This window comes from Chaetodon trifascialis, chromosome 18, assembly GCF_039877785.1.
Source record: "Chaetodon trifascialis isolate fChaTrf1 chromosome 18, fChaTrf1.hap1, whole genome shotgun sequence".
NCBI classification, from domain to species: Eukaryota; Metazoa; Chordata; class Actinopteri; order Chaetodontiformes; family Chaetodontidae; genus Chaetodon; species Chaetodon trifascialis.
The window spans coordinates 16,901,061-16,914,087 of NC_092073.1; the positions used below are offsets into that span (position 1 = coordinate 16,901,061).

The 13,027-nt window shown below is 43.1% G+C and overlaps 1 protein-coding gene across 1 annotated transcript; it reads left to right on the plus strand.

The window, feature by feature from the left end:
• The first annotated feature begins 2,634 nt into the window (after positions 1-2,634).
• On the plus strand, positions 2,635-10,069 carry rnf32 (ring finger protein 32). The gene is made up of 7 exons (XM_070985908.1): positions 2,635-2,649; positions 3,232-3,472; positions 3,549-3,691; positions 4,987-5,144; positions 5,527-5,635; positions 8,786-8,953; positions 9,839-10,069. The coding sequence occupies exons 1-7, from the start codon at positions 2,635-2,637 to the stop codon at positions 10,067-10,069; spliced, it is 1,065 nt and encodes a 354-aa protein (XP_070842009.1).
• The last annotated feature ends 2,958 nt before the right edge of the window (positions 10,070-13,027 follow it).

Genomic DNA, 13,027 nt, shown 5'->3' on the forward strand with positions numbered 1-13,027 from the left:
TAAGCACTGGCACATTTCGTGATATGTGAGCCCCTTCATCATTTCAACTACCCGGAGATTTATAGGAAATCCATTGTTAGGTCCAAAGTATGAGGTAATGTAGCACTTAGTAAATGAAGTAAAACCAAAAGCCTGAGGTGATTTGTATTTCATTTACAAAGGACATGTCTAATCATTAGGAGCTCCATCTCTCTGAAAAGAAATGGCTGTAATGATGGCTGTGTTCTTTTATAGCTTACTTACTCAGCAATGATGCAGGAGATAACAGCAAATAGTGAAGCCTCGCCATCCTCCACTCCTGACTGGTTCACTCTCAGATAGCCATGGGGGACTATCCACCATGGAGTGATTAAAGTCATGTTAGGGAAGCATTATGGGTCAAGTCATAAAATAATTTGATTTCTGTCCCCCTCCACTGTCTCCTATCAAAGTGATTGGTCTCCTGGTCATCTCACTGGCTGACATAATTGTTAATTAACCATTATGGGCTGCCCTCTCTCATCTATATCTCACAGCAATTACTCATTTGACAACAATGCAATATATCAGAGCGTATGATGTATGGACACAGACCCGTTTTATGTGCATGAACTGACTCAGTATCATGAAAGTGTTGACTCATGGCTGGATGCTTTATTTACTCAAGTATTGATTACCGTCATTTTCGCTTCACATGATATTTTCTACAGGTGTCTGAGATTAATCAAAGTGGCAGCTCTATCTCAGCACCATAGCAATATGCATGAGCACTGCAGAACAGACAGATTATATTCCTTTTCAACCTGTTGTTGGTGCGAATTTGCAAAGCACTTCCTGCACACAGATTTTTCCCCCCTCCTTTTTTTAACCGTTCGCTTAAGTCATCAGCTCTTTGCACGTCAAGGTGAGTTGTCTTTTCAAAAATACCACAGATCAGGTAAAGAGGTCCGGGAGGAAGAAAGTCAAATAAAAAGCTCTTTAAAATGGTATTCATAAAGAAAAAGACAAACAATGTACTTGTTGAAAATAAAAGCGCACGCTGAAATCCATTCTGATGACAGTTGAGAATGCAGGCTTTAGGGGGGACTTGAGCCCCATCTTTGCCATATCTTTTAAGCATGATTATTTACTTTAAAACAACAAACCAAAGCCCCAAGTCTGCCATTGTGGACGACAGGCCTTTGATTGAGCTCTGAGCTTGAATTCTTAACTAATAAATTGTTCCACGCCTTTGTCTGGGGCATTAACAGCAGTGGTCTGCGTTTTTCTTGCCCTAATCTCAAGAATGCAGCAGCCTCTTGAGAAGCTCAGGGGTTTCCTCCTCTCCCAGAGCCAGGTCTTCACTTTGTTTTCTTAGAGGGCTCCCTAGATTGACAGGCCTCACCGTTAGCCCTCTCCTCGGCCATCTGTTTTCACCAATTCTGACTGAACACATCAAAGTCAATCAAGGCTGCAAAGCATTTTAAAAGTCACACACCCCCACGCCGTGTGTGAGAAATAAAGCAAACTTTTCATCAGGCTCACAAAAAGAGACGGTTTGGACTGTTTGTGTGTATGGTTTTCCATATGAGGGTGACCTGGGAGGGATCCCTTAGCTCACAGCACAGGTATGAGCAGCTTAGCTTTGTTCAGTGCCTACTCTGACGACAGCTCGGTGAGTCACCGAGACACATGGACTAACCTCCTTTGGTCAGGTTCCAACTATTCACTGACAACTCCCTGACAATAAAATAATCATTAGTGAGATTGAGACACAGCACATAGTTTTCAAAGAGCAAAATTGTCTTTGTATGGTGATAGAAGGTGATAGACATAGAAAACTTTGAGCAGTGGTGGAAGAAGTATTCAGATCTTTTATTTCAGTGAAAAAAGAATAGCTGTACAACAGTATAGAAATACAAGTAAAAGATAACACAGACATGGCCTGCCATTCGCTGAACCAAGTTACTCTGCTGTTCTTGTTGGGACTAGTGCCTCAAGAAATAGCCTGAATCTGACCCCGGAACAGCAGGGTTAAAATAAAAGTTTCATCAATACATGTGTTCACATATCAATGGTAAAAGAATGAATTATGCAACAGAATGGTATTTGATTATTATTACTAATGTGTGAAGGTGTAAGCAGCATTTAAATGAAATTCTAACATTTCTGAATATTGTTGGGTATTAAATCTACAACTGTTTGTAATATCTCATCAGATGGAAGTACTAAAGTAAGTACAAATACCTCAAACCTGTTCTGAGGAGGGATGCAGTCATGCTTTTTTCCTCTTTGATTGTGAGTTTTAGTTCACTTGAGTAGGTTATGTAAGATATCACTCATTTGTTTTCTCTGTGGCTTATACCCCTTGTAACCCCATTCTAACATATTTTGTTTTTTCATATGTGAATAAATATAAACATACTTCAACATACTTCAAACATAATTTAAAACACAGACGAACTTTGAAACGCAAATAGGAGTTTTGACGTATTACGCCATTAATTGATTTTTCATACAATTGAATGTATGCTGTTTTTAAATTGGAAACAATAACCAATCAGCTAAACCAAAGGTCTCAGCTCAGCCAATCAGATGCACCGATGAGGCATGCGTAGGGAGGAGGCGGGACATGGACTGGTTACCTGGTAACTGCTCAAACACTGTGGTGATAGGATGGCAATGCGTAAGGTTTGGATTTTAGCTGCTGTTCACCCCGTTTTGTTAAGTTGTTGATTAATTAAATGTGCTAATTTGAAAAGCTGTGGTAGATAAATCTTGGGAGTTTCGCCTTACACGTACATTTACCCTTTATTCTTTGTTATAGGGGGCTTGAAACGTCGTTAGTAGGACGAAGTTAAGTTGTTACGTTGCCTGTTAGGCACCTGCTAGCTTAATGAGATAGTTAGCAAACACCTGTGTGAACCGAGCTCCGTTTCGGTTCAGTTTACATTGAAAACGACCGGAGGATATAGTGTTGCCCAGCACTTTGTGTCGGTTTTAAAAAGTAGTTTCTTTCACACACTCGTTGCTGCATTAGTGAATTATCTTTGGCAATTATAACATTTTCCATTTGGCCATGCAGTGATTTGTTCCTGCTTTTCGCTATTATTTGGTCTAGACAGCGTTTGTCAGAATGCATTTACGTGTATTTATTGCTTATCCCGTTATAAATATAAAGTCTACATTTCCTACTTTGCCAGGGTTATAAAGTTTTGCCATGCAACACTTAATATAAGTGCAGTGATGAGCATTTATGTCATATTTTTACAGGGCTTGACATCTAAAGCTTGCAACAAGTTGGTGATCACCTCAGTTGCCTTTCAGGACCACATCACACGCAGCCTGCTGCACCCTGACTTCTCACTTTCTGACCCTTTGCTGAGATGCAAAAGAAGAGCACCCAAAAATCCTCAAACAAGAGGAAGACAGGAAGAAAGGGGTCTGCAAAGACAAGATCAGCAAGAGGAGAGAGAATATGTGCTTGACTCTGCTCCACGGCCTTTATCTTTAGGTAAAGCGAACGCTCTGGGAAGAGACTTTATGTGACTGGTGAATATTTAACCAGCATTTTTTCTTATTTCTTTTAGCTCAGAAGTTGGGTTTAGTGGCCTCCCCTGCAGGAAGACTGACAGAGGACGAATGGACACACGTCAAGGCGAGGTCTGTTCAGCAGGGGGAATCAGCTCAGCCCTGTGCAATATGCAGGGAGGAGTTTCTCCTTCAGCCTCAGGTATTCCCCCAACACAGTAGCTACTGTTAATACTCTGTGAGAGAGCGCCTGCTTTCCTTTTTTTCACGTTTCCAATGTTCTGTCTGTCCTCGGTGATACCTGTGTTTCCATATACACACGTGGGCGCACGCACACATACACACGAAGCCCCCCTCTCAGTTCCTGTATGTTCTAATCTGTGTAGACAACTGTACAAATTTACCCATACTGCCTTGGAACTCAACTGTGACGTGATGATGTAGCAATCAGTGTGTTACTGTGAGGGTCATTCAGTCTTTTACACCTTTCCGATCCCCTTTTAAGATGCCAATCTCCTCAAGAATGCGGGACTAGAATGGGCGGCCTCACAAAGCACAGTTGCCATAGATGCACGTGTAAATATTAGTTTGACTCAGGGGGGAAAAAAAGAAAAAAGTTAATTAGAGCCTGCTAACAAGGGAAAGTGACAAGAGGAAATCTTTGTTGATTTGGCATTTTCCTGCAAGCCTTCATATTGTAACAATGCATTTGTGTTCCACATTCTTGTGTTGCCTTGAAGCATTAATATGACAATTAAAAATGCTTACAGCAGCGGTTGTTCTGAAATATTTGCTTCTCTTTTAATACCAGTGAGGGAATTTAAAAAGAAAAGGTTTCTTTTCTTTCCATTAAATTTTTATCCCATTTCTGTATTGTGTGTCTGTCCACAAACTCCAGCTTGTAGCCTTGAAGCACTGTGAGAAGGGAAATTTCTCTGTGGTCTAATGGCTTGTCGAGCTCCTGGAAATTGTACACTGCAGGGGGCCCTTTCACTGGTGATGGAGTGTGTTGGTCAGGCCAAAAACAATGGGAAATCAATATGCCTCCCCCCTGCCCTCTAGAGATCTGAGTAAACTGGTTTGTGTGCCAAGCCCCATAGCTGTGGCTGTGTCCTTTCAGACGATAAAAGAGTCCCTCTCACAGGTAGAAGAGGCTATAGTCCAGGTCTCAGTAGGCCCACGGGGGGTCATGCTGACTCCCTCTATCCTCTCAGCAAATAACACTTAAAAGCAGATACGCACATTCACATACGTGCATGAGGACACACAGATTTAGCATGGCTTAAGGCTCAGACACACACACCACATGTGCACAGACTGCGTGCTGTATGAGAGCTTTCCTGAGCACTTAAAGAAAACCTGAAAACCAATACAGCAGCATCCCCTGGAAACAACCCAAGAAACCTGTGAAATCCAAACTCTTAAAATCGGTGTAGCTGTATGATACAGTTTTTATTTCACATATACTAAGCAGACTATGTCACTGTTTGTTTTCAGGTCCTGCTCTCTTGTTCTCATGTTTTCCACAAAGCATGTTTGCAGGCCTTTGAGAGGTTTTCTGGGAGGAAGTGCTGCCCAATGTGCAGAAAGGAGCAGTATGAGACACGGGTGATCCACGATGCAGCTCGCCTCTTCAGACACCAGTGTGCCACCAGGTGCTGAGCCAGAAATAATAATAATAAAAAAAGAAATGTATGAAATACTTACATAGTGCTGAAGAAAAAAACATCCTCAAACGCTGAAATATGTTTTATGTATGAAATATTTGTTTTTAACGTGTGGTGTAAGTGAAGCAGTTGTTCAGCCAATACAAGACTTTCAAACTACATGATCAGCATACAGCTGTTCAAGTTTAGATGAGGTTTTACATGATATCATCTCATTTTCAGTAGTTAGCCTTACCAAGAAGCTAATCAAGAAATAGTGTGTTCTTCTTCAAATCTGCAGAACAATTGACTCTTGGCTTTCGAAGAGTTTGGAGAGCATCCTCTCAGGTGATGTGATGATTATTTCTTTGTTCTCTTTGAATGCGTGTAGAATTCAAGCATGCTGGCGAGGCTATGCTGCTCGAAAAAGGTACAGAACACTGAGAAAATCCATCTGCCCAAAAGACAAACGGCTACGACGCAAATTCTTTGAAGCAAGGGTGAGTTTGGACTTAAAATCTGTTGTGATTCATCAGGAGATTGTACAGATTCACTGAACATGCACAAAGTCACATTGCCTATCATCTGTCTCCTCACGTCTCTTTTTTCCCGACACTTCACCCTCATATTTTCAGACGGTTTAGTCGAAGCCTATGGCAAAGATCACATCTTGAGGATTGATACTTGGGTTTCAGGGACTCGCTGACCCCACTGCTTACCTAGATACACACACACACACACACACACACACACACACACACACACACACACACACACACACACACACACACACACACACACACACACACACACACACCTCTTCACCCGCTCTCACCCTCTCAAGCTCCTTTGATGCTTTGTGAATCATACACTGTTTGTCCACTGATGTGGAGAGAGTTTGTGTTTTAGTCAAACAGTCTGGACATTCCAGGGTCAACACAATGATGTCTCCTGTGCATGTTTGGGTCTGCTATTCATTCATCTATCTATGTATGTTTGGTGTGTGTAGCTCCGTTACTGGGTTGGATGGGAAAGGGTGAAGAGGTGAGGTTGACCGGACTCTTTGAATACCTGACGCGGGTTGTCATTTCAGACTTTGTTCTCTCGTCCCATTTGAAAGTTATAAATCATGCAGCGACTGGACTTGATGGACGGATTATTGAAGTGGCCTCAGGAGCAGCCAGCGGATGGGGTTGTTTGACTCTGAAGCTGTGTTGCCTTCATGTTGGTTCTCAGGAAAAGGGAACATTGCCACCTAGTGAACCTCCCCCAACTGAGGCCTTGGATGACCAAACACGACACTGGTCACCACAACAGAGTAATTTCTCATTCAAATTCATGTGATGACCCTGCTTTAAAATAGTCATAGCTCCAACACGTGTAGTGAACGTCCCAAGTCTTTAAGAACAGGCTCTGTTTATTTCTGTGTGCAGTGTTGTAATCATGCAGAGTGCTCCCGCACTTCAAAGAGGCTGATTAAGCAAAAGTGACAAACGCATGAGGGCCACACTCATAATGGGTTGCAAGGGTCGGAGTGTCCTACCCATCCCCCTGTCAGTCTCTATCATCTCCCCTATAAACCGTGCCTTTAACATGTCACGTAAACAAAGACATAGCATTTACTGAGCCAGTTAACTGTGTTCTAACACATTAGGCCATGTCCGGGTCCACACGCCCTCCCTTAGGATGGAGTCATAGACGCTGTCAGCCACTTTACATTCAAGTTGTGTGAATCAGTGGTTGTGGGTGGTCATGAGATTGTCTCGTGTCTTTTGTCACACTGAGGATGATCTTCAAGAGCTTTGAGCTGCGCAGCACAGCGCTGACAGGTCTGATTGACTTGATTTTCAAGGGGAAGACTTATTTGCTTAGCTGACTGTAATGCAAACAGGCATGTTAGTGCTGGGCTGGAACCTGTGTGAGACGGAGAAACGTATTCTTTCAGTTTTCCTCCTGATAGCAGGAGGCAATAAAGCATCTTTGTACCATGAAGCTACAGGTGCTCGCCGGAGAAAAATACCCTCCACGTATCAGATCAGTTTCAGAAATCTTATCAGCTGATCCTGATGCCCAGCTTTCAATTTTTATTCACTTCGGAGGTCCGACCCTGAGTCAACACATTAAGGGGGACACTACCGACATTTAGATGGATTGCTGTGAGATAACGCCTCTGTCCTCCACCTCCTCCTCTTCCCCCTGTGCGTCCTCTCCCGTCTGCATCTCCTGTGGAGCAAGGCAAAGTTCACCAGAGGCTGTACTGTTTGCCTTGACTGTTGAAAAGTCAGCCAGGCTCATAAAACCCTCCATCCGAATGGTCAACAGTTGTTTAATTAGTGATAAAAGCCTAGCTGTAAAGCAATTCTGATGTCACTGTGACAGGCCAAGGGATGGGGTTTGTATTTGTGTGTGTGTGTGTGTGTGTGTGTGTAGGTGAGTAACAGGCAGAGAAAACATGCACATGTGTGCAAGCAGGTGCTGAGGTTAATGCTACTCTTCGTGACATGTTGCAGTAATTACAGCACTTTTCCCAGATGTGGCGCAACACATTAATGTAGAGATTAGTCTAATGACAGGGAATTTTGCTAATCAATTAACTGAAGTAACGTCTCAAACGGTCCCTGGTTTAAGCTTTTCAGCTGGGAGGTTTTTACATCTTCTCTCTGTCTTATGAGACGGTGAACTGAATATCTTTGGTCAGACAAAACTCGAAAAAATCTTATCACAAGGCTCAGTTTGCTTGGTTAATTTTTCCAGACCTTTCACCCACATCTCATGGTCTTCCATCGGTGGATGCAGCTTGCTCAGCTGTGATGGGGATGCTTGTCTGTCGTCGTTTAATTGTGAAGATGTTTCTTTGTTCTGTGCAGTAATGCATGTTAATTGGTCAAATGGATAGTGCTGCTGAAACTTACGCATATAAATATCTTATTCGCTGACGACCGAGCATGTGTTGGATATAAACATGCATATGCAGGCATTAATTGTTGCTTAGCAACAGCTGCTGTAAATGGGAGGAGACAGATGAGTTCTAGGAGGACAGACACTGAAAGAAGTCTGGTGAAATCGGTCAGTTTGAATGGAGGAGGTGAGCGGGCAGATGCATGAAATTTACATCTTAGAAACAGAAAGACAAGCAGGCACAAACCCGAATGTCCGATACCAGCCCGCCTCAGAAAGAATACCAAAGCCAGACTGTTTTTAAAATGTCAGAGGTGTTTGTTTTTATTATGTTTTATTCATTCAGTTAGCTGTTCAGTTGTATTTTCTGTAAATGCTGTTTGAAAGCCTTCTTCGCTCTGCTGGGATGGCATCCCGGTGTGGAAATGCTTCATTTAATGCTCTAAAAGAAATCAAATTTGAATATCCTTCATCTTAAAATGACCAATTTATAAAATACCCAGACAGAGAAAGTGTCAGGGATGCGTGTGTTTCCCAGCACTATCTTCCTCTTTTTACTGGTTTCCATTAATCCTCCATGCTAGTTGGAGACGTGACTGTATTGATCTGGCTGTTTAACAACTGCGCCCTGTCAGCATGCCTCAGCCATTACAATACACACACACAATTAGCCTTCGCCGACAACACGACTCTATTGTGTATCTGAATGAAACATGCCTCCTTTGTGCCACTAAAATGGTTTTTCTAATTAGTTGCAGGAGTTGAATGACAGCTTTGTCCGATACTGTCACACCGACACGGAGGCTTTTCTGAGTGATATCAACCGCTCGCTGTCAGCAAGCAGACGAGTGTTCCAGCAGCTGGAGAGAAAGCACGTCTCCGAACCTCGGCAGAACGACTGGGACCGAATACAGAGGCAGGTCAGGAGCGAGAAGCTCGACCCGAAGCCGCTTCTGTCCTCTAGCAAGCCCCCGTGAAAATATCTAACCCTAGTCTGATTCTTCCTCTCCCTGCCTTGCCTTTCTCTTGACATGTTAACACTTGCATGGGGACGACAGCATCACAGCTGCTGGATAGAAAGTACACATCTCTCCAGAGGTGATCATTCACTTTACTAAGTGAATGGCAGCGGGTAGGCTAATAATCCTCCGTGTTTACAAAAAACATGAGCCAGTCTGATAATGCACGGCAGGCTTTTCATCGCCTGGACTGCTGCGGAGGAATTGAAAAGACATTAAGATTTGCTGTTCCATAAGGCTCCATTGTTGGCTTTCATCGCAACCGGGACCGTTTTCCATGGGGGGGTGGGGTGCGGTGTGTGCAAAGAAGATGTCTTTTTTTCTTCTTCTTCTTCTTCTTTATCTGGTGTGAAAAGGTTGAGCACAAGGCAGGAGTGGCTCAGCCTTGACATGGAGTATCAAGCAGTGAATGTGCTTTCAACACATACCTTGCACCTTTTTCACGGGTGCAAACTCTATAAAGCAGAGTGCAGCTCGTTATGAAACATTTAACGGCGGGGCAGGTCGGCCCCTAAATACAGGAAGCCGTCTCAGGTTAATCATTGGCAGAGCTGTGCGTGTGTTGCTTTGTTTTCATAAGGATCACTGATAAACATGTTATCACCTTTTGTCCGATCAAACCTGTCAGCCAGTTGCCAACAGATTAGGTTCTTTATGATGAAATGGCAGCAGCAGGAATAAAGTCACTGATATTAGTCAACATGCAACAGTTTCCTCCCACTATACATTGGTTGGTGTAAATTCATAAGTTAGTCAAAGGACTTATGCTGTTTTCTCCACCGGCAGGTTATCCAGAGAGGAGCCTGGGACTGCCCCATCTGCCTGACTGCACTGCACAGCCCGAGCCCTCCAACAGCAGCAGATCCACCGAGCCATGGACAACACAGGCGCACTGTGCTTCTGTCCTGCTCCCACCTCTTCCACCAGCTCTGCCTGGAGGCCTTTGAGGCCTTTACAGTAGAGGGCAGACCATCCTGTCCCCTCTGCAGATCTGTCTACCACAAAAAACTCATCTAAGCAGGTACAAGTACCCTGTATTGTAAGCGAAATGATTATCTTTCAGTCAGTGATGAGGTTAAAGGAATAGTTTGGGAGGCACGCTTATTCACTTTGTTGCAGAGTTAGAAGATGTCATGTCTGTGTGTTAAAGGGATACTTTGGGTTTTTTGAAGTGGGGTTGTGTAAGGTACTGAAGCAGTCAGTGTATTACCGACAGTAGATGGTGGTCGCTGTGACCCATTTTGGAGAGGCAGTGGTATTACTGGTACCAACATGTGCATCCTTTTGGGGCGGCTGTAGCTCAGGAGGTAGAGCGGTCGTCCACCGATCAGGAGGTCGGTGGTTTGATCCCTGGCCTCAGCAGTCCACATGCCGAAGCATCCTTGGGCAAGATACTGAACCCCAAAAACTCCCCCTGATGCTGTGCAATCAGTGTGTGAATTCATTTGTACGTTGCTTTGGATACTAGATAATTGGATTTGTATATTTATAATATTTTCAGGACTTTACCTTGACTTTACATCTGTGTCTTTAACTGTGTCACGCAGCAGGGTCAGACTTTCAGCAGTTTGTGGAAGAGACAACAAATACAAGAAAATGAAAATGAGTGATTATGACCGCGAAGACAAAATGCTGTTCACTGTGGAGACAAGAGGAAACCTTTATAAAGCAGAGTTTACAGAAGAAGGACTTTTGTAGATGGAGAGAGAGAGAGAGAGAGAGAGAGAGAGAGAGAGAGAGAGAGAGAGAGAGAGAGAGAGAGAGAGAGAGAGAGAGAGAGAGAGAGAGAGAGAGAGAGAGAGATCGTTTCTTTTATTTGTACATTTTTAGTGCTATATCACCTGATGTTTGAGCACAGCAGTGCTCCTCATCAAGGATCTACCTGGCCTATTTAGCAGTGGTCTGGACCAGTGTGTGGAGGGTGGTTTGCTGTTGAGAAAATGTCGTGCTGAAGGAAAAGGACGTCTGATGGCAAGGTGAAGCTATTCAAAATGTAGCATGCACTTAAACTGATACTGATTATTTTTGGTGGATAACATTTGGCTGCTGACCCTGTCCACTGCGGTACGTTACTTAGCTTCTGTGCTTGGGGATGCTAACTGCCATCTACTGTAGATAACACACTGACTGACCCAACCTCAAAACTGTGCCTTTAAATATGAAGCTGGAGTCAGGTGCTGATTATTTTAGCTTAGCATTAAGATGGGAAGCAGAGCTAAAAAACTAGCTTGTCTCTCTCCAAAGTTCAAAAATCTGCCAACAACCCCCTGAAGCTCACTCGTGAATAACAGATTATATTTCGTTGGATTAATCCATAAAGAAACAAACATGTAAACATGACAGTTTTTGGTTTTATGGGGAGTTGTGCTGTACCTATTTCCTGGAAAACTGCAACCAAGAGAACTTCCTGCAGTCACTGTCAGGTTGCCAGGCAACCAGTGGAGACTCTAGGAAGTCACCGCATCATACCTTTGGTCACCTAGAAATAGTTACAGTGTGTGTTTCTCTGTCAAATCACAAACTGTTCATTCTACATGACTGTTTGTGTGTGGATCGACCAAGAAAGATATGTGTGGGTGGATTTTTCAGCTTTGGAGCCAGAGAAGCTGTTTACCCCTGCTTACAGTCCTAATGCTAAGCTAATAGGCTCCTGGCTAGCTCCATACTCCACACATGCACAGACATGAGTGGTACTAATCCTTTCTTCAAACTCTTGGCAAGAAATTGAAAAAGCATATTTCCCAAAATGCCGCACGGCTCCTTCAGCTCGTGCGTCAGTCGGTGCTGATGTGCAGGATGTCACACTGACAAATGGAAACATGTTCACGAAGCATTTTTCTAGTTTTATTTGCAAACACACAAACATCAAAAATAACAAAACGTACGTTTAGCAAACTGAGAAATTGTAAAAAAATACATTCACAAAACATGTACCAAAAATGACATGCAGAGACCGACTGACAGACGGACAGAAAAAAAAGCTGCTTCACTTACTGTAAAGGCCAACTCTCACCTTTTGAAACCCCCACACAACACAGAGATGTACTGTAAAGGCAACCAGAAAAGCTTGCTTGAATAGAAAGTGGCCCTTCGGATTCTGACCTCAGAAGCTCACGTGAGGAGCATGATGGTGATGTTTTATTAGAGGTGAGACTCTTCCCTGCTCCGCATCGCAGAGCCCGGTGTTACCACAGTCTGCAGCTGAGTGGACGTATGCACAGCTATGATGGAGCTGGAGGGAAAAGTCCACCTCAAGCCATTAGAGTTAATGTAGTTCACACAGTAAAGCCATAAATTTTACTTTCAATAATTCACCCAGCAGTTAAAATTCTCTCGTCAATATACAGTATCATACTTTTTACTTTGCCAAATCAGTTTGGGCTGTATTTGATTCTTGATAACGCCAATAAAAGCTGCAGACACGCACTAAACAAATGAAATGGCACCCAGCGTACCAGAAAATGTACCAGATGTTTCTGCTGGTAAGAATTGGGATAAACCTGCACGCTTTAAATTCCATCTTTCAGAATCACACTTTGGGTTTGGGATGTGAGAGCCGTTTTTTTTATATATATATATATATATATATATATATGTAGGTCATCCTTTACAAAACATTCTCAGGTCCAGTTTGCTCATGTGAGAAGATGGCTTCAGCATGAGTTTTGTGATTGAGAGTTGCAAAGTGTTCTTTAAATCCAGTCTTTGTAATGTAGCATCAACCAATGGCAGACAGCTTTGATGTAAAACATTCCCTGCTCTAAGAAAGACACGTTTCAAATGCATAAAGTAAAATTTCCTTCATTCCTTTTGTCGTCATCATGAAAACGCACGACATCTATAACCCCATAAAAACAACCTAATTCAATCAATCAGCCCTATCCTGGCAAGTGCTCAAGTTTCATGGGTAATGAATGAATCTCAAAATGGAGCCTGTCACTACATAAGAGCTACTGTGACAACATTCATAGCAAA

Bases quoted from the DNA above. Each gene is read 5' to 3' on its own strand.
- rnf32 (XM_070985908.1), top strand. The intron at 3,473-3,548 runs GTAAAGCGAACG...TATTTCTTTTAG, and splicing joins TCCACGGCCTTTATCTTTAG to CTCAGAAGTTGGGTTTAGTG. The intron at 5,145-5,526 runs GTGCTGAGCCAG...GAATGCGTGTAG, and splicing joins AGACACCAGTGTGCCACCAG to AATTCAAGCATGCTGGCGAG.